Here is a 20,362-nt window from a genome sequence, read left to right as displayed (position 1 = left end):
GACGGGATTCAGACACACATGACGACAACAGAAACGTTTCCTCCATGCTCTTTAATATAGGGGCTTTTGGTGTCTTTATACAGTGGTGGGAGGGTCAATGGAGGAGTAGCCCATTGACGTGGTTAACTGTACACACTATTGCCATTAAAGTAGTTAATTAACATTAGGTTATCTTGTAGATATCAATGATGTCAGCTAAATCCCTACACAAGGCTTTGAATGCCCTCAATGGTATGTTAAATGGTGTGGTATGACCGCTGTATACATTAATAATCATTACATATGCTATGAAACACATAGACAGAAAATAAAGCATAAATGGACATAAACATACCGACATATTCAGCTTCTTGTGTGTCTCAGGATTTACAAAGAATACAATCACTCAGTCAAACGCAGCGCACACTGACGCATTGCTTACTGTGAATTATGGGACAGAAATAGAAAACCGGATGAGGTACGGCGGCGTTCTGCAGGGAGCCCCCGGGACGCCGGCCTCTTGGTAGTAACAAGCCGTCCAATCGGAAACGAGGGGTGAATGTGAGGGGCAGGACGCGCCGAGCACTAAAGAAATGAGGCCTTTTACGAACCCCGGCATACATTAAACGTACTAACGCAGATGTTTAATTGAATACTGAGGATATATAATGTCTAAAACGTGCCACTGCCAGGTCTACGTTTGCTTGTGTTAATGCAAAAAATTATGAAATGCCATTTGCGCATAAATAACATCTTACAGATTTAGTGTTTGGACGACTCGTGCTAACACACTTTTTATTTTGTACGCATTAACACAACAAAAATGTATGCGTGTGCAACCCTCAGGCTAAAGTCTTGTGTGATAACTTAACAAAATGAACCTAAGCAGCTTAGCTGTAGCCTGCTGTGCATGAGGGCGACTCAAAGGATGATGCTGCTTCCCACAAGCCTGTATTCCTTAACCTGAACCACCTAACGCAGCATCCTGAGGTCACTATATTTACCTTTCCTTTCCTCCATCCTTTCCTTTCCTCCATCCCCGTGTGTTAGTCACAGTCGACAGCATGTGATGGGCAGCAGACTAACATCCAAGTACAATTATCATACTCTGAAATGATCGTTCACATGCTTTGCAACATTAGATATTACAAAACATTGATGTGGAGAGGAGGCTTCCCACATCCTCATTCCTTTACAGGATTATATGGCTTTTAGTAAATAGTTTTAGTCTCCCTATCGACTCAAGCCGAGCGGCTCATTGAGTCAGACAACGCGACAAGGGCACAACTCGTGCTAATGAGAGTGATGTTGAGGTCACGGAGGAGACGGAGAGTGGGTCTCTAAGGCATTCTTTCTTTTCATAGATCTCGACACCATTTGTGTGGATCCCTTAGGTCGATGGAGTGGAATCAAACACAGACAAGGATGTTCATGATTGTCATTGACGTCTGTCCATTACATCATCTGACCATGTAGCATAAACAAAAGCGTTGAGGCCTGAATGTCCACTATTCTGTACGGCCGCTAGATACATAATCTGGTGAAATGGGAAGAGCTGAGATCAATAGCTCGTATTGTTAATGAAAGTCCACGGCTTTACAGTATTCACAAAAATAATGACGTGTATTTTAATGGTATTTTTAAGGGTCTATCTGAAAAAGCAGCCTTAACTTTGCCTTACACATGATCCGCACATTGTCAAACTGAATTGACACTGCAGGACAATCAGGACTCAGTAGACACACAACACTCTGGATGCACATACAATCTGGATTTCAAGTAATTGCTTAAAATGTATAAAGTGAACAATAGTGCAAAATATGTCAACCAAATATAAAAAATAAATAAAAAAAGAGCCATGCTGCTTATTTCATCGCAAAATAACTAAACAATTCATTTGGTTTCAGACAAGATTTAGCTGGTTACATCAGTCATTTCTCAATCCATTTTTCCATTTGGCTCATGAGTGGCTATCAGAACGTATTTGATTTTACAGGCTGCTTATTTTCTCTTATTACACATAAAAATAAACATTTAAACAATCCGCAAACAGAAGATATTTTCCACCAGGTTCCCCTTTGGTCAAAGACCCTGATCCTCAACGCGATTACAACCTATGACCCTTATTGATTTACACTTTGAGTGTCCACAAACATGTAGTACGCCATGAATAGAAACGCTTTGCGGAATGACCTATTAAACAAATAAAGTTAATTTATTTGCAGTGACTCACTAACTCTTGTACAGCGGACTTCAAATACATACTACAAGAGTGACAGTTTAACTACACCAACAAGAGCGTTTAGTTAGCAGAAATATACAGCACAACGCACAGACTAAGCACACAACGCACGCCGCTCCCATCGGCAGCGTGTCAAACTGAGCCGCTGACTTCTAACAGCTTGTTGAATTGAAGAGATTTCCTACTTGAGTTGGGCGGAATAAAACATAGTTGAGTTTGTTTGAAATGTAAAGTTCATCTAACTTGTAGCAAGAGAGCAAAACGTGTTTTTTCCCAAAATATCCAACTGTTGAGAGAAGCCATATAGCATAGACGTTATGAAAGAAGTAGACGTACCTCCTGGTCTGAAAAGTGACCGTACTTCTACTTTTATTAATTACCTTAACAATAAGTTTATGGTCTCAATCGCTAGTTTCAAGTCTTCTTCAGTGCAGTGGGATGCCATTTTTATGAATTATGTTCACGTAATTTAGGGATTTTCTAACTCGTGATACAACAAAATGTTACACCACAAACCAACAGGTGACGCCGGGATGGCTACGTCCACTTCTTTAATACTGTCCACGTAAAGGAAGGGAAAGCATGTAGGCTCTGAATGGGACAGAATGTAATTTAGCTTTCATTGATTTCAGGACATTAAATCATACTCGTACTCATGAGTGGTAGAAAAACAGCAAAGACAGCGCGCTCCCATTTATTTTCCACCGGAGGTCAACAAATCCCTCATTTTGCTTGGATTTGGGAAGACGAGCTGTGATCCTGTGCTCGATGCAAAAGAGCAACCTGCGTTGCCAAATCAATCTTTGAAGAAAGGAATAATAGAGAGCAAAATCAAGAGATCAGATTTACACAATTTTTGTTTTTCTTTCAAAGGATGACAAACACCATGACACTTTTCTTGTCCCGTGTCCTGTCCTGCCTGATCTGCAACAAAGTTTGGTTTTATTTCTATACCAGCACAAGCTCAGATAAAATAATTGTTTTGGGAAATGGACTTTTTACCGTCTTGCCACAAAAAAAACTCTCAATATTGAGCACCTCTCAAAATTACTCAAAAAAAATTGTTCAAGCACCTAAATGGTGTTTACATGTTTTGTTTGAATTATACAGGCAAGATGTTCATTGAGGTGCTGATAGGGGGTATAAACTGTATGTATGAGGCTTACAGTCTTCATACTAAGCTAAACTAATCTTGTGCCGGTTCCAGCTGCAAACAAGTCACATTTTAGAACAGATGTTTTGACCGTAGCCATGCTTCTCAAAAGTCATGGATCTGTTGCTCAAACCAGACTTTCTGGATTGTATTTCATGTTTCACAAGTCTATGAAACAACACAGCTCCGTCCTTTCTTAAATTGCAGGGCTCTAGTTCCAAATCTCCGCTTTAGAGGGAACAGGTTTTTTGCACAGTGCCTGCCTGGCATAAGTTTATGGTTTTAGCGTAGGCTTCTTGGCAGCCTTGCTTCGGTGCGTTCTACCTTTAGAATCAACCTGAGTTCTGTGTCTACATCGTTGTTTTTTCTTCACAAATCCGAACTAGGGTGGATCATCCCGCTGCTGCAGGTTAGTGTGCAGAGTACAGCTCATGCACTGCATACAACGAGGCCATTTGGTTATAAAGAGACACATTCTAATACATACGCATACCATATATCAAGTACTCACTCATCAAGATCATTAGGACATGCCAGAATAGAGACAGCCTCTTGGTTGACCAATCAATTAACCTGTAACATTTCCCCAGCATTTTAAAAAGAAAACATTCAGCGTTAAACATCCTAGCATAGACCATTCATTTCAACCAGCTCATTCAGTTTTACACAAGTCCGTAGTGTTGCAGACGTCTATGTAGCAAGAGCAAGGACCAGCGTATGAGAGACAATAAAGGACCAAACAGGACAGAGTTCATCAGCCAGAGATCTTGGTCATGAATGCACATGTGTTATTCCTGATGCTCCTCTCAGGTATTAACCTTGCTGAGGAATACAGGGCAGGACGTTTCTTCTTGGTTCCCTTTCCCACGACAGGTATCTTCCAAACAGCTATGACCCAGACTCCTCTTAATAATTCCTGTTATATCTGCGATCCGCCCAGGTCTCCCCCGCCTGCAGGGTAATGCCTCAACCCACCACCCCTGCGAAGAGAATGCAGTGCCACAGTGCAGCAGCCGCGCAGCAGCGACCCTATATGATACATGGGCTGTCCACTACGAACTGGACCACGGCAGAGCCAGGCCACTGTTGGCACTACAGGAATGGCCACTGCCAGCAGATCAACCAGGAAGTGACGGCTCCAGTAACTTTTCTCAATGGTCCCAGATGGATCTCCTGCCTCTGCTGTGGCACCCCCTGTGGCACCTTGTTCTTTAGTTCCATCTTCATCCTCGTCATCATCATCTAATTCCACTATAGTGACGCCAGCTATCTCCTCGTGGGAAGTAGATTTCCTTGGTTGCGAGGTGTGGGGCGGTTCTACATCCGTTGATAACCCTTGAGGACTAATTTCTTCTGTCTCTACCTTGGTTGATCCAGCTGCTGGACCAACTTCTTGCAACCTGTCTTCAACGCCAAGGTGCTCCAGTTCTGTCTTACCTTGTGTTCCTTCTCCACAGCAACTTCCAAAAGTAACCTCACCAAATGTCCCGGCGGATGTCTCTGTTAAATCGCACAGCTTACCTGGTGTTACCTCCTCTACTGCATCCTGAACTTCAACCTCTTTTCCCAACTCTGAGCCCATTTGTGTCGTAGACCCTTCTTCTGCCAGACTGATCACTGTTGTGTCCTCCTGTCGCTCAGTTGCTGCCGATTCCTTCCCCTTCATCTCACTCTCCAGCTTGTCCCCTTTTTCTACTCCCTCATCGGCCCGGCACAGAGGGCTTTCCATGGAACACGCCATCGTAGCAGAGCGTGGTAATTGAGGGACCAGTGGGGTTTTGGAGGCCGGGATTGGCTCTGTGGCTGTGCTCATCATCGTTGCTGTGGTTATTGAAGCTGTGGTGGTGAGGGAGTCCAGCTCCTCCTCCCCCTCATCAGACATCCAAGTGGAGGTGGGGCTACAGGCCTGTGAACGGAAAGTGCGTTGTTCCGCGATGGTATCCAGATCAGAGGGGTAACCTGCCGCTGCAGGAACGGGGCAGCTTTCAGTTTGAATTCCTGTCTCTCGCAGGGAGTGCAGGTAGAGGTGGTGGTGGGACAGGCAAGGATGGCTCATACAACCCACTCCACCGAGACCGCAAGGTGGCAGCCGCTCACCTGTGTACAGTTTCTCACACGTGGAGGAGTGCGGCATAGTATGGGCCACAGAGTGGGACACATTGCGAGGGAAAGAGCGAGGTAATGTATGGGAGAAGGTATGCGGCAGAGAATGGGGCAGAGAGTTGGGCAGTGAGTGGGGAAGAGTTTGGGGCAAATGTTGTGGAAGAGAGTGTGGCAAAGATTGGGAAAAGGTTTTTGCGTAGGAGTTGAGTAACGAAGCTGTTTCCTCGGAGAGGAAGGCAGCCTCTAACAGCAGGTCGGCCTGGCTAGGGACGCTGCTATCGCCACAGCACACAAAACCGCTATCCTGGGTGCCTTCACCTGAAAGACAAGGAAAGTCTGGGGCGTTGCCGTTCCTGTCCGCAAGCGCCTGATCGCTCAGCTTGGTGTAGGTGGAGCTCCGGGTCAGAGAACGTGCTGGGCTACCGTCGCAGGAGCAAGACCCCCTCCCTCCTACTGCCGGTTTGGGTATTCCTCCTGGACTTTCCCCTGATACCGATGCTGGTGCTGAACCACCAACACGGGTCCAACAGCCAGGTATGGCTTCCCCCTCCTTGGCTAATCCAGCCTGGGCTAGCTCCATGCTAAGTAGAAGATTCTCAAGCTTGTGGTTCTGAGCGTTGATGTCCTGAAAGTACCTCTGGACCCCTTCATCACCACTGAGCCCCCCTGCATCACTGAGTGAGGCCCGAACAGTGTCCACAGCCTGTTTGAGCTGCTGGATCTCCTGGCGCGCCTCCTTCAGGGCCAGTTGAGCCTCTACGCGGTGACATTCCTCCTCAACCCAGTCTTCCTGCATCCTGTATAGCTGGCCTCTCAGCTCATCTATTTCGGTGTCCCTAAGAGGGTACAAAAGGTGAGGAGAAAGGGTAGAAAGAAACACAAATGACAATCGAGATAGGTTTGGGGGTAGGGGTAGAACCTGGAATGAAAACACTTAAGAACATGTCAGGCAACTTAAGAACTGACTTTGGCCAGTGTTGATTGCTAGCTCTGTATCTCACCTGTCTTGAAGAGTGTTGATGGTTTCTTTTAGCCTGGCCCGCAGGTGTCGGATACAGACCTCTTTCTGCTGCAGGGGTGTGAGGTACTGCTCTGGTGGAGGTGGCCGGATACCATGGTTGTCTGTACATGAGTACTTTTGATGACGCCTAGGAGACATGATAAAAAGATGTGTCTTGAGTTCTATAGAACTGAATGTGTAAATAAATCAAACTGAGCAAAGCTGAGCAAAGCTGGGTTTCCACAAAGATTCACAAAAATAATTTTCTAGGTACTAAGAGGTTCCTTCAGCCTATTGTTGTCTGCGTTTTGACTGCGCTCGAAAGAACCGTGAAGATTAGGAAATTTAGTTATTTTTTGATGCCTTACCCTTTGGTGGGGCTGCAGTCGCTGCCTTTACAAGAGCCTGAGTTGCTGCTGCTGCTGAGTGATGTGTTGCCATGGGGATCTCTGTTACTGGGTGCGGCTGGTGTCCGTCTGTTCCAAAGCAAGAAGACATGCTTGGCGTTAACATCCTGAAACCAAACTTCTAACATCAAGGTAAGACACTAAATCATGTTAGCTGTGGGGCAAAACCATCCAAACATCTTTCAAAATGTTGGGTCAAAAAAGACACCAATGGAGCAATCCTGGCCCACTAACATGCCAATACAACACCAAAATGCACTAATACGCAGAAACACACTACCAATACAGACAAAGACAATTTCCAAAGTTAACAGACAAAAGTGGTTGCTTAGAAACAGGGACACACAGTCACATGATGATGTGGCGGTTTGTAACGAAGGAAATGTGCTCTGCAAAAATGAAAATCCAATCTACAACTTCAAGAAAATTAGGAACTCAGAGATATAACAAGAATCACTCCTTGAAAAAGGTAGCCCCATCTGAAGGAGGAAGTAACAGGTCAGCTTGGATATGATGCTGTTGGAACACAATTATTATAACATGAGACATTCACAGCAGTGCCAAAGGTGTCGTCATTCCCATGCTTCAGAAAGCCAACAATGATAATGAGGAAATGAGAGGGGCTCAGGACAAACCGAGCACGAGGGGTAGAGGGAGAGTTTGTCGAACGGCTGTGGCGATCCGGAGACTTGGTAGAAGCGTATCCTTTCGTCGGCGACTTGGTCGATGCATAGCCTTTGGTCGGGCGCATTGAGACCATATAGCCTGTCTCCATAGGGACGTAGTCTAGCTCTATGAACCTGCAGTAGTCAAACCTGACCAGGCAGAAACAACATGATGTTACATTACAGAGGAAAGCAGAGTAGTACATTAGAGATACAATGTGCATGCTACCAATGTATGCTCTCTGCTGCAGTGAGGAGAAGCTCTCTGGCATATGCCGTGACGAAGGGCGCTGGCATGCTTCTGCAACTGCGGCTGCGTCTTTTCACCTGTCGATGGACTCGTTTTGATTCACGGTTCTAAAAGGCTTGCGCGTGTTGCAGAGCAATTTACCACCAGAACAATAGGTGCAGAAACGTTTTTTCAAAGACGACCTAGAGATGCCGTCTTTGTGTGTAGAAGTTGTTGTTTTGTTTGTTTACTCCAACATTTGCAGAGATCTCCCTCCATAAATTGGCCATTTGCGCGTCCTTATAGTCCGCCAATGACGGGTTGTATAAGTGGTCATATTTCCGTATTTATTCCAACAAAAGCTCCTCAATCCGATTCATCCATCCATTGTCAAACCGCTTATCCTGCACGCAGGGTTGCGGGGGGGCTGGAGTCCATCCCAGCCAACTTCGGGCGATAGACAGGGTACTGGTCGCCAGCCAATCGCAGGACTAACACAGAGACAGCCAACCATTCACACTCCATTCACACACCTACAACCAATTTAGAATCCCCAATTAACCTGATCCCCAGAGCATGTCTTTGGACTGTGGGAGGAAGCCAGAGAACCCGGAGAGAACCCACGCAGACACGGGGAGAACATGCAGACTCCACACAGAAAGGCCTCTGGACGGAGTCGAACCCAGGACCTTCTTGCTGTGAGGCGACAGTGCTAACCACCACGCCACCATGTTGATTCATTCTCTCTTCAAAAATCTTCCTTTTAAAAATAGCGGTATTATGCTATGAAACCGGAAATGTGAGACCCCGTAAAGCATGTAGTCAGCAGACCAATCACAGCCTTGCAGGCTGCGTGAGGCTCGCGTAGCTTTTGACGCTGGTCTAAAAAAAATGGGTCGACGCACGCAAGGATGCAAGAACGCAAGAAGGGGTAAAATAGCACGCAAGGGGCACGCAGGGGGCTCTTGCGTGTGCGTGTCCTTGCGTCTCTCTGAAACCGCACAACCATAAACTAGGCGTAAGGATTCACCCAGGTCATTCAGAGCCTGGGGTGCAGGCATTTTCTAAATATCAACAAGCACTCAAACACTCACAGGGCGAAGCTCTCTAAAAGCTTTAGAGCATAGAGACAGATTGCTCTACTTTAATCGTTTAGGCTGCTCTCTAGTTTCCACCACACTCTCTTTGGCTTTTTGATGTTTGAATCAAACTACGTGAAGCCGAAAGGCCTTTTTGCTGGCAAAGGACAAAAGTTAGCCCTCTGCATCCTAAAATAAAAAATAACTGTGATACATGAAACGTTCTGAGAAAGGGAAGCAGGGGCACAGCAGCAACAGCATTGGCATTCATTCATAAGAGCGTTTCACGCCAAACAAGCTTTCACACAAATGTGTCGTCATTGTTCTTCTTCTCAAAGTAACCACAAGATAACTGAAAATAACCTGCTCTTTGCTTTCTCCCCTCAGCGGACAACTTGATCCTGCACTATGATGCCAGATTACACAGATTAAAATTAGCAAAATGGTCTTATTCAATTTCTTGTCCAGAATTAGAGAGCACCTATACACTTCATGTTTGATTTGGTTAGCTTAGCTTAGCGTATACACTGGATGCAAATGGAAAAGACTAGCCTGTTAGCTTGAAACAGAGAGGCCAAGCACCACAGAGGTTTGTAGAGAGAATCCAGCCGAAGTGTTGCCATGTATTTTTAATGATAACTGCTAAATTGCAAGGGTTTTCACATCTAAAGTGCTGCAGTGGTCAGAAATGCCAAAAAATGCATTATATAATGAGCTACAGGAGATAGAGGAAAAGAGTCTGTATGATGTAATGTTCACACCAGCTACAGAAAATAAAGTTGTGGAGTATCACGGTTTCTAGTCAGGAACAGGAGGGTTGATCTGTGATGGGCAACTTCTGTCAAAGCATTCTGAGCTCAAAATATATATCACAAAATGTTTAATTTTCAGTGATTTTCTGTGGCACATTGTGAATGTTACTTGATGAAATTGCACTTCCTTTCTTGTTTCTTGTTCTTCTGAGTTTGTATCCTTATGGTTGAATGCACTTATTGTAAGTCGCTTTGGATAAAAGCGTCAGCTAAATGACATGTAATGTAATGTAATGTTATGATTAACTGTTTCTTTAAACTGAATGTTGCCCATTCACTGGCCTCCACGGAGGAGGAGGCGAAAAAAAACAGCCTGGGGGGAATTTTTACACAGGACCCGATAACTCGACGCCACTGCACTAAAATCCAAAACAGGGACTTGGTGTCTTCATATTTAAACTTCACCATGCAGTGGCCATAGTTGACACATTCACACTAAGGTGTGGAATTCTCACTTCTTTGTGAAAACATTTGCATTTACATTTCAATTCTTTGGCCTAACCAGACCCTCTCAAGCTTCCAGCCAGTGTTGTGCTGAGTGAACGTGTCCTGTGTGATACCATAAGGGAGGATGCCAGATATTGACTATTTGGTAGTTCTTTAAATATCAATATGTGACACAAGCAAGGACAGAGCCGGCACAGGAAAGCAGCAGAAGCGGCTGGAACGCACAGCACAGCAGGTCTGACAGTTAATGGCGTCCTTCTGCCGGGACGGACCTTGTGTCTGGACCGTGGCGTGTGGGTGGCGGTTGAGGAGAGCCGTAGGAGCCGAGTGGAGTCAGGTGTTGGTAAGTGTGAGGGGGTGAAGTGCAGCCATAATCCTTAATGCTGTGGTTTGTCTCTGGTTACAGACAGAGACTTGGCTCAAGACTCTGAAATCATTTTAGATCACACCAGCTCTCGTTTTAAAACCACAATGCACATCCTCGTTTCAGGCAACTCTCCGCAGTGGAACGGGTTTGTGTTTGTAACCAACAGGGTGCTGTTGATTGTGCGGCTGCGGTGAACCGGTGATCACATTATGCTTCCACAGCACATGAGCCGTTTCTTCTGTGCATGTAGTCTTTAAACAAGGCTTCTTCAATCCCAGTGTACAAATGGACCTAGTGACCATACACGTGTACATGTTGCCGGTGCGTTCATGGGCACACCGGTGCATCAGGGTGTCACTTGTGTGACAACAACTACACACACAAGTTTGTGCTTTTTGCTTTTTCTTGATGCTAACTTCTAGGCTAAATATGAACACTGAGAGCGCTAGTTGGGATCTCTGTGCAATTTCCAAGCTGTGACAAAGAGAAACAGGTAGCATAAATGTTGCCTGTTTGACGGGTCTGGGCTTTAGTGGCTACGGTGCATGCCGGAGCAGCAGCTGCAGCTACTGAGCATGCTCTCTTGAGACTGTAACTGAAGTGTGTCTCACGCAGGGGGCGCGGGCACAGGTACGGCCCCCGCCGCCGCCGGGGCAGTCGTCCCCGACCCAGACGCCGGCTTTGGCACCGGGACGGGCGAGGACGGCAGTATTTGTTGCAAGCGGCGTTTGGGCTGCAAGGCCTTCAGAGGGTTGAATCTGAGGAAAAGACGAGAGAGAGGAGGACACCACAGCGACAGATTGAACTGTCTGTAGCTAAATAGCATATGAATGTGCATTAATGTTGTATACATTAGGAAGAAAACATACATTCTTTACACAACTTTAATGCAGAATTTCCATTGCAAAGTGAAAAATAATTGGACTGAGGCTTAATCGATATGGAGAAAGCTATCAGGGGTCCCCACAGACAACGAAACCCTTCGCTCCATGCCTTGTGGTTTTAAACTGTGCACAATAAAACGGGAGGTCCAGCAGCTGCAGGAGAAAACATCAACATGCTGAGAAACACCAGGTTGTAGTGAACTGGCTTTTCACTTCAGTGTGAAAGAGGTGGCTGGTGACACCAAATGTGTTCAATGATGCCACAGCAAAGAAAAAGGACACATTGGAATAAAATGCAGACTGATCCATGACCGCAACAGAGAGAGGAAAAAAGAGAAAATGAATCTTTGGACATGCTATACTGTGACTTATGACTTTTCTTTTGATATATTATACTGATATACTATAGGAAAGTTTTTAACAAGACAATATTATGACTATTTTCAACATATCCCACCATGGTATTTCTTTTACTTTTTCTGTCATACAACACATTTTCATTAACAATTTTTATACACTATAACATGATTTTATTATTAATTAATCCACCATACTAAACTATGACTTTATTTGGACATACAAATTATATCATTGGCATATCGTACTCTGACTTGTTCTTTTTCTGCATACTATACAGATTTTTTAGAAAGGTTTTTTTAATGTAATACGACTAATCTAAGTTTATTTTACATATGAAACCGAGTCTTTTCATAGGTTGACTTTGTCCAACCTCCAAACTTTTTTCATTGCCTTTTTCAACATACTATGATATAATTGTCTTATGAATTTTTACAAAATACCATACCATGATTATATAATGGATATTTTGATGATTTTTCACTTGATACTATTTTTGACTTCATGACTCATTGGTGCAGCATAGTATACTATGACTTTTTTATGACACACTGAACAATTTTGACTGACTTTAAACATTTTTTTCAACCTGCGACACCATAATTATAGTCATAGTATACCGTGAATTTTTTCTATATACTATAAATGTTTCTGATTTGTTTAAACTTATAATGACTTTTTCTGACAGTCTTTGATCGGCTATTTTTGACCCCCTATATTGTACCACTGTTATTAATTTATCAACATCACACGTATTACTTTTTTCTCATATTTTATTGGTGTATTATACTAAGAATATTTTGGGAACATACAATAACTTTTTTATATGAATCACTATTCTATGATTAATAAAACGTCCAATATCACGCAACCCAAAGTTACTTCTTGTAAATATTTTCCTGCCAATGTTTAGAAAATGATTAATTAATCATTGATCAAACAATTGGATACAACTGATAAACCCCTTATAACTGGATAAGTAGTAATGAGTTGTTTTAAAGGTCTTAAAACAGCAGGTCCAAATGGGGAAAAGCTGAACTCAGGAAGTGATTAGTTCAGAAAAAAATATCCCCCACACACACATCCAAACACAGTATGAGAAGCTTGAACAACACAGGACCGGCTCCTCTCACGCTGCAATATGCAATGATTGAACCTACACTGGCATGACAAAACAAGCAGCAGGTCTTCATTGGCCACCTACCGGCGAGAGCCCAACGCAGACCTCCGATTGGCTGGAGCAGGTGCAGACATGGGGCCAGACAATCTTTAGCGTCCTCTGTCCACACTGTGTCTCTCTGTCCTTCAGTACCACACTGAGAGCCTGGAGGAAAACACAGATACAAGCAGTGAGTGCACACACACACACACACACACACACACACACACACACACACACACACACACACACACACACACACACACACACACACACACACACACATACACACAGGCAATAGGGGATGCGTTTTGCTGACTGCCTCTTAGTGGCTCTGGATGCCTCAGTAGCATGCAGCTCGGTTCTGCTGACTTAAGCTGACACTTATTTGGCAGAGGCGGGACATCAGGATTCAGCAGCCAATCACTTGTCAGCCATGTGGGACCCCAAACCATCGTCAATGCTCATCTGTCTCATCTCAGGCCGAATAGCAGTGACAGTGGCAGAACACATGAGTACTTTTGAAAGGGGTCATGCTAAATTTCTTCATGTGTGTGACCATATGTGAGAGTACACACACACACACACACACACACACACACACACACACACACACACACACACACACACACACACACACACACACAAACCCAACACACACACACTGGCTGAATGCTAGAAGACATAAACATTGAATCATTGTCAACAAAGCTCACCCTGTCATCGTGTTGCTGAAAAGGCCAAATGGAAATGTGTTGCGGTATTGGCCGTGTGTGCAAGATAAAGAGGCACATTGAGAGAGAGAGACAGATGGAAGAGAGAAGGATCATCTGCATCAATAATAAATCACACGGAACTCAATGATGTGTGTGTGTGTGTGTGTGTGTGTGTGTGTGTGTGTGTGTGTGTGTGTGTGTGTGTGTGTGTGTGTGTGTGTGAATGCTAGGCACCTGCTGTAAGTCACCTTCCTGCTGTGACTCCACATGCTGGGTTGTTTCAGTGCCAACCATGACTGACAAAAAAAACTCCCCTGTCCCCCCCAGCCAATGAACGAGCAAAGGTGAATTTAATGGAACTAAAGTCTGATAGTCCCATGTTTCTGCTGAATGGCTTTATAGGATGCCATTGATTAGAATTCTGTTCATAGTATAAGGCTACTTTTTGTATACCATTATGGATGTGTTGGATCCTGATGTACGGTGGAGTTTAAATTTATGAATGGCCTCATGTTAGGCCATAGTTTGTACTTAACCAGCAAGCGGGCTTTTTGCCTCTAATATGCATTGGGAAACAAGCACATCAACGAAAGATCAGACAGGTATGAGTGCTACACATCCTGGATATTCTAAATCCAGAGCAAACAGGTCTAATGCCACCAAATCCTGTCCAATTAATATCCTTTACGTTCTATCAGTTATCAATCTGCGTAAACGGTCTGTAATGGGGTTATGTAGGTCAATTAGGTCAATACTGAATCAAAGACGAGATAAATCGAGGGAGCAGGGAACATTTTATCGGGTCAATCCTCCAGCCATTATTCAGGGAGTTATTATTCAAGAGTTTGATGACAATAAAAAAACAAATGAAAACTTTTCAAAAACACAAATATGAGTCCGCACACAGGCGAAGACAGAATTCCAACCACGGTCATGTCCATTTCCCTGCAAATGGCAAAAGCATCAGTTGGAATTGACCTGCACAGTTTATAACAGCTGTACTATTGAATTCCATCCCCATCAAAGAATTGTACTGTACACAGTGGGACTTGTGCCCACATGTTCTCTCTAGCTGCTGCCATAACCGATGAAACCACATCCAGAGCACATCATACAGGATTTATGTAGTCAGGCCTGTTATGTGAGAGATGAGATGTGTGATAGAGGAGATGTGAGAGATGTGATAGATGAGATGTGAGAGATAAGATGTATGAGAGATGTGATAGATGAGATGTGAGCGAGATGCGATAGATGATATGTGAGAGATGCGATGTGTGAGAGATGTGATAGATGAGATGTGAGAGAGATGTGATAGATGAGATGGGAGAGAGATGTGATAGATGAGATGGAGAGAGATGTGATAGATGAGATGTGAGAGATGTGAGATGAGATGTGATAGATGAGATGTGAGAGAGATGTGATAGATCAGATGGAGAGAGATGTGATAGATGAGATGTGAGATGAGATGTGAGAGATGAGATGTGTGAGGGATGAGCTGTGAGAGATGTGACAGATGAGATGTGAGAGAGATGTGATAGATGAGATGGAGAGAGATGTGAGATGTGTGAGAGATGTGATAGATGAGATGTGAGAGATGTGACAGATGAGATGTGAGAGAGATGTGATAGATGAGATGGAGAGAGATGTGAGATGAGATGTGTGAGATGAGCTGTGTGAGGGATGAGATGTGACAGATGAGATGTGAGAGATGTGATAGATGAGATGGAGAGAGGTGTGATAGATAAGATGTGAGAGATGTGAGATGAGATGTGAGAGATGAGATATGTGAGGGATGAGATGTGACAGAAGTGACAGATGAGATGTGAGAGATGTGATAGATGACATGTGAGAGATGAGATGTGTGAGAGATGTGATAGATTAGATGTGAGAGAGATATCATAGATGAGATGGAGAGAGATGTGATAGATGAGATGTGAGAGATGTGATGTGTGAGAGATGTGATAGATGAGATGTGAGAGATGAGATGTGTGAGAGATGAAATGAACAGATAGATGTACGCGAAAAGAGATACATGGGGAAAACAGGGTTAATTATCTTTTCAGAATCATTGTATGTATACTGGAGGATGTTTAAATTATCTATACATTGTAGGTAGTGGCATCCAACCTGTGTTCCATTATTGTGCAGACGGTAGCTAGTTCAACTGGAACTGCAAGCTCATATAAATTCTATTCCCATGTTGCAAACTGCATAAATTAAGAATGTTCATTTGAGCTAAATAAATACACAGTGGGCTGAACCAAGCACTACAGATCTCCAAGGCAGAGGGTCTATGTGACGAGGTGATGATGACTCATTCTCTCATCTGGACGTCCTGCACAAATCAGCAGCTTATGTTACATTACTTTGCGCCATACTGCTATAAATACCCACAAATCTGCAAACACAAGATGAGGGAAATAGTAGAATTGTGAAAAAGACTTTTACAGTTAGAAACGATGTTGTTTACTTTGGTAAAATATATGTTTTGTGAGCAGTTCAAGTGAAATTAGATCATTAAAACAAATGGGAAAGCTTTCATTTCTCACATCGAGGTCAGTAAGTAAAAATGTTTCCTTCAAGATATTTTACCCCTATATTAATGCTGGTGATTTGAAGATAAATCTGATGCATATTCAAGCACACGTCCTATGACAGCAATACCAGGACCCTGAAGCAGCTAAATGGAATTCAGCCATCATTCATTTTTACGTATATTCAACAGACCACTGTCACTTCGTGCTGATGCACTCTGATGGTTCGGCTGGTCACATCGGCACAAAGAAAACGGGGAGAAGACAAGAAGAAACGTCAGGGAGAGCGAAAGAGGCAGGAACCCTCTGTCAGGACAGAAGTGCAATAGATGCCATTTGAAAAGATTGAACAATGTAAAATATTTACAAATCCAATGCATGAGAACCACTGCTAATTATACAATTTAACGATTCTCTTAACAGTATGAAATTAAGTTTTACTGACAATTGTTTTACGGCAATATTTAGTAAAATATGAAAACAGGACATCTGCAGTTACTTTTCTAGTCCCAATTACGGTGGCCCTGAAGTGCAAAACACAAAGAATTCTGAAAGCTGAGAAATGGCGCTTTCTAGATATTATGAAAATCAATAAATCAGTGGCGGGACTGAGAGCCTGTGATGAGGGGGGAAGTGAGTGCAGCAGGAGGTCTGATTCCTTGGCGTGAGGAGTTGGATGTGTGGCGGGAGTGCGTGACAAGAGACCGAAATGCGTGACTGTTACGCTCAATGCGTGACACTTGCCCTGTAATCATTTCCTGTTAAAAGACACACAGTCTGTCTGTCCAATCAGAAGGGTTCGTCCTCTACTATAAGGCCCCACCCTTTCCGTAAGAAGTTCATTTTGTTGTGTTTTCCTATTTGCCGTTGCGTTTTGCACCAATAGACTGTAACAAAGTAAAAGAATAACATTTAGAATTTGTGATGGCGTACAGTGACTTCAGAACCATTTAAATGATTTTTGGGATGGATGGAGCCTTGTAGACCTGCAACTATAATCAAACAAATGGAACTGTATCCGCCAATATTGATTATCAATGATCATCAATCGGCACAAACTTGATTGTAGAATCTTAAACTTTATGTTTCTGTAATCACTGAAGTAAAGAACTTAAATATACACATTGAATGTAGCTATAGCCTACACAGGCGGTCCTGTTTCAAAACAGGGAGAAGGAATCCTGCAGTTACCCTCCTACTGCCGTCGATGCAGACTAGCTTAGCTAAGATCCAGCAGAGCACAGCAGTAAAATTACCGCACAGCTTACGTCAATCAACATCAAAAACATGACTCAAGCTTGAACTTTAATTATTGGTCCGGATTTTGTTGTTAATTTGTTTGACAATTAGGCCAGCAAAGGGATCATTTCTCAGATTTCTCACACCATGCTCTCAATGGATTTGAACACCATTTAGCCGTCATTTGGCTGCGCATGTGAGAAAAATGCACAAGGCTTTTCTTAAATCAGGTCAAGTGCTCAAAATATCTGTCATTAGTGGGCCAAGCAGCATCAATTAAAAACATGCCAGGGTGCTGTGGTGTGATCATGTGACCTAAGTGATCATGCTAATCGTCTGTGAGAAGTAGTTTTCTAAGAGGCCCGATAAGCAAAGAACATCGGGAAGCCCTGAAAATCAATATTTACAATCCCGTTACTATGAGGAACGAGATCCATCAGGCTCCATTCAGGAGGATGCTGCAATGACGGACTATGATATTAGAGAATCTATTTTATTTTGTTAAAAATAGTATAACATCCTGTTTGTGATATGGGGAACATCTTAGCCAACGGGTGCTTGTCCATCAGACAGAAACATAGATAATGAATGTTCAATGTAGTTTAGCTTTGCTTTGATCTCAACCGACTACTGAGAAAACATCTGTCTCCCAGCTGTTGTTTGTTGCTGGTTAACAATGGATCACACGACTCGTTCTTTGCGAAAGGATTTGCTCATAGCGACAAACTCTTACAGAATCCTCCCAAGACCACAGAGCCTTTTAACTGTCAGCTCATGCTTTTAATAGGCAGCCTGAAGCCCTCCATCCGGTAGCTACACTGCTTGTCCTTCAGGGTTGTCCAGATGTCACCAGAGGCGAGAGGCAGGGCACACGCTGAGAACGTCCAGTCAGTCACAGGGCTGACACACACACACACACACCCTTTTCACACCACACAGTACTAATGTTTTCACCAGCAAAACAGGGTTAGTAACGAAGACAAAATAATAAGTTGTATTTTTGGTGCAGTGAGAAAGGGGCTTTAGAGACAGACAACTATTCACATTCACACGTTTTTGGGAATTCGAGTACTTGGAGGAAATGCACACGGGCAGGGGGGAGAGCCTGCAAACTCCACGAGGCAAAAGTGGTTCTTCTTCCATTGCACCATGAACGGCCGTGGAGTTAAATGGCGTGATCGGCACAGCCAGTAGTCGAGAGAAGCCGCAGCGGGGCGACCGGGGTGAGCGAAAGAAGGCAGGATCTGACATTTTTCCCAGCAGGGGCGCATCTGAACAAACAACAAGCCGTGGAAGCCATTGGCATGTCCCCATGGCAACGGTCAGCCGCCTCTAGTGTGGAACGTGAGCAGGAGGAGAACTGCCATTGGCGGGAGGAGCAGGATGGAGGAGACTGCTGCTGGCAAGACGGCCATGGTGCGAAGGACAAAAGTGACATCGAGCAGAGGACAGTAAACCCCCCCTGGGTCGGGGAGTGTTGTGTTTCTAAACACTCCAGAGCTTCTGAAGAAATAGAGGTTTGCATGCATGGGAGGACCAAGGGGCCGGAGTGATGACTATACATGCTGACTCCACCAAATGCACACAATGATTGCAAAAAGGGGGAGAAACACACAAATCAGTGCGTTTGCTGTCAGAATAAAACATGTGTTTTTGTTCTCAAACCGACACAACATCCGTTCGTCAATGCAATAAACGCCGAGCCGAGCCGAGCCGAGCCGAGCCAGCTCCATACGTGCGTTAATATTTCAGTAATTCGGGGGCAACATTTGGAAGCCATTGCAAGCGGTTCCTCTGCTGTCTGTAACGCGGGATCTGCGTTCCTGGAAACCAGAAATGCTGCAAGGTCAAACTCGTCACGACTTCAACACGGACCGCGGCACTTTTCTTTGGGCTTTAGGACACGCAGAGCCGTGGAAGGAGGCGCACCTTTCGATCCACCCGGACAAACGTTGATCTGTGCCTGTCGGGTTGAAACAGTCACACCGGTGGACTGCGTGGATCTGTCGCCGCTGGTTTAAGGGCCGTGGGGGGAGTTGTCACCCAAGGGTGACAAGACGCGTAAACATCTGCCGGGGCGCACTGCGCAGCATCCCTCCGTCAGCTGCGCCAAAACAAAAACACACGCACACACACACACACACACACACACACACACACACACACACACACACACACACACACACACACACACACACACACACAGCAGAGAACAGCTCGAGCCCTCGCGCACTATTTTCTGCACAGAAAAGACACCCGCCATGTCTCCTCCATTTGTGTCACGTTTACTTCCCATCTCCTTGATGGAAATGTCTCCACTCTGCAGGCACGGTGCCCCCGATGCGTGCACCGGCCTGCTGCGGCCTCGCTTACCCGCGAACCCTCTCCCGCGACGCCGTTATTCCTGTCGCGGATCCGCCGCTTGTCATCGTTTTCCCCCGCAGTTCTCGGCCGAGAGCTCCGCTGGGTGGAGCGGTGATCCTGGCTCTCACCGCCGGGGGAGAAGGGGAGGAGAGGGGAGGAGAGGGGAGGTGGGCTGGGCCAGCAAAGGGGGGAGGGGGGGGGGGGGGTGCAGATGGGCACCAGGGTGTGTGGATGAGGGCACCTGCGTCATGTTACGTCGGATGGCGTTAAAGGGAAACACACCAAGTTTAATACACACCCAAACACACCCAACACACACACACACACACACACACACACACACACACACACACACACACACACACACACACACACACACACACACACACACACACACACACACACAGATAAAAGGGTCCTATGCGAAAATACTGTTATTTTATGTATGCATTGTTTTTAAAGAATAAAACATAACAATTTAATATCAATTGGGGATTTGCAGACAGACGTCCAGGAGGACCTTGTGTTTGAAATGGAGTCCGGCTTAATGAGCACACTGGTTTAAATGTATTTTGTATGATGCTATAGACGTAAGTAAGATATGTTGTTGTTTTCGACGTTCAACA

The 20,362-nt window shown here is 44.6% G+C and overlaps 1 protein-coding gene across 5 annotated transcripts; it reads right to left on the bottom strand.

Moving 5' to 3' along the window:
• Window positions 1–32: 32 nt before the first annotated feature.
• Window positions 33–19,887, bottom strand: snphb (syntaphilin b). Of its 5 annotated transcripts, XM_040194050.2 has the most exons (7): window positions 19,746–19,887; window positions 12,929–13,048; window positions 11,095–11,241; window positions 7,520–7,699; window positions 6,846–6,953; window positions 6,479–6,625; window positions 33–6,313 (listed from the first exon to the last, which is right to left on the bottom strand). In XM_040194050.2, exons 2-7 carry the CDS (start codon window positions 12,976–12,978, stop codon window positions 4,294–4,296), a joined length of 2,652 nt encoding a protein of 883 aa, XP_040049984.2. In that variant the 5' UTR covers window positions 12,979–13,048; window positions 19,746–19,887; the 3' UTR covers window positions 33–4,293. The 5 variants fall into 5 exon arrangements, with proteins under 5 accessions (XP_040049984.2, XP_040049985.2, XP_040049987.2 ...); XM_040194051.2 differs by lacking the exon at window positions 11,095–11,241; XM_040194053.2 differs by lacking the exons at window positions 7,520–7,699; window positions 11,095–11,241.
• Window positions 19,888–20,362: the final 475 nt, after the last annotated feature.

This window comes from Gasterosteus aculeatus, chromosome 2 (genome assembly GCF_964276395.1).
Source record: "Gasterosteus aculeatus chromosome 2, fGasAcu3.hap1.1, whole genome shotgun sequence".
NCBI lineage: Eukaryota > Metazoa > Chordata > Actinopteri > Perciformes > Gasterosteidae > Gasterosteus > Gasterosteus aculeatus.
The sequence above is the reverse complement of the archived record's forward strand: the minus strand, read 5'-3'. Positions and strand labels throughout refer to the sequence as shown.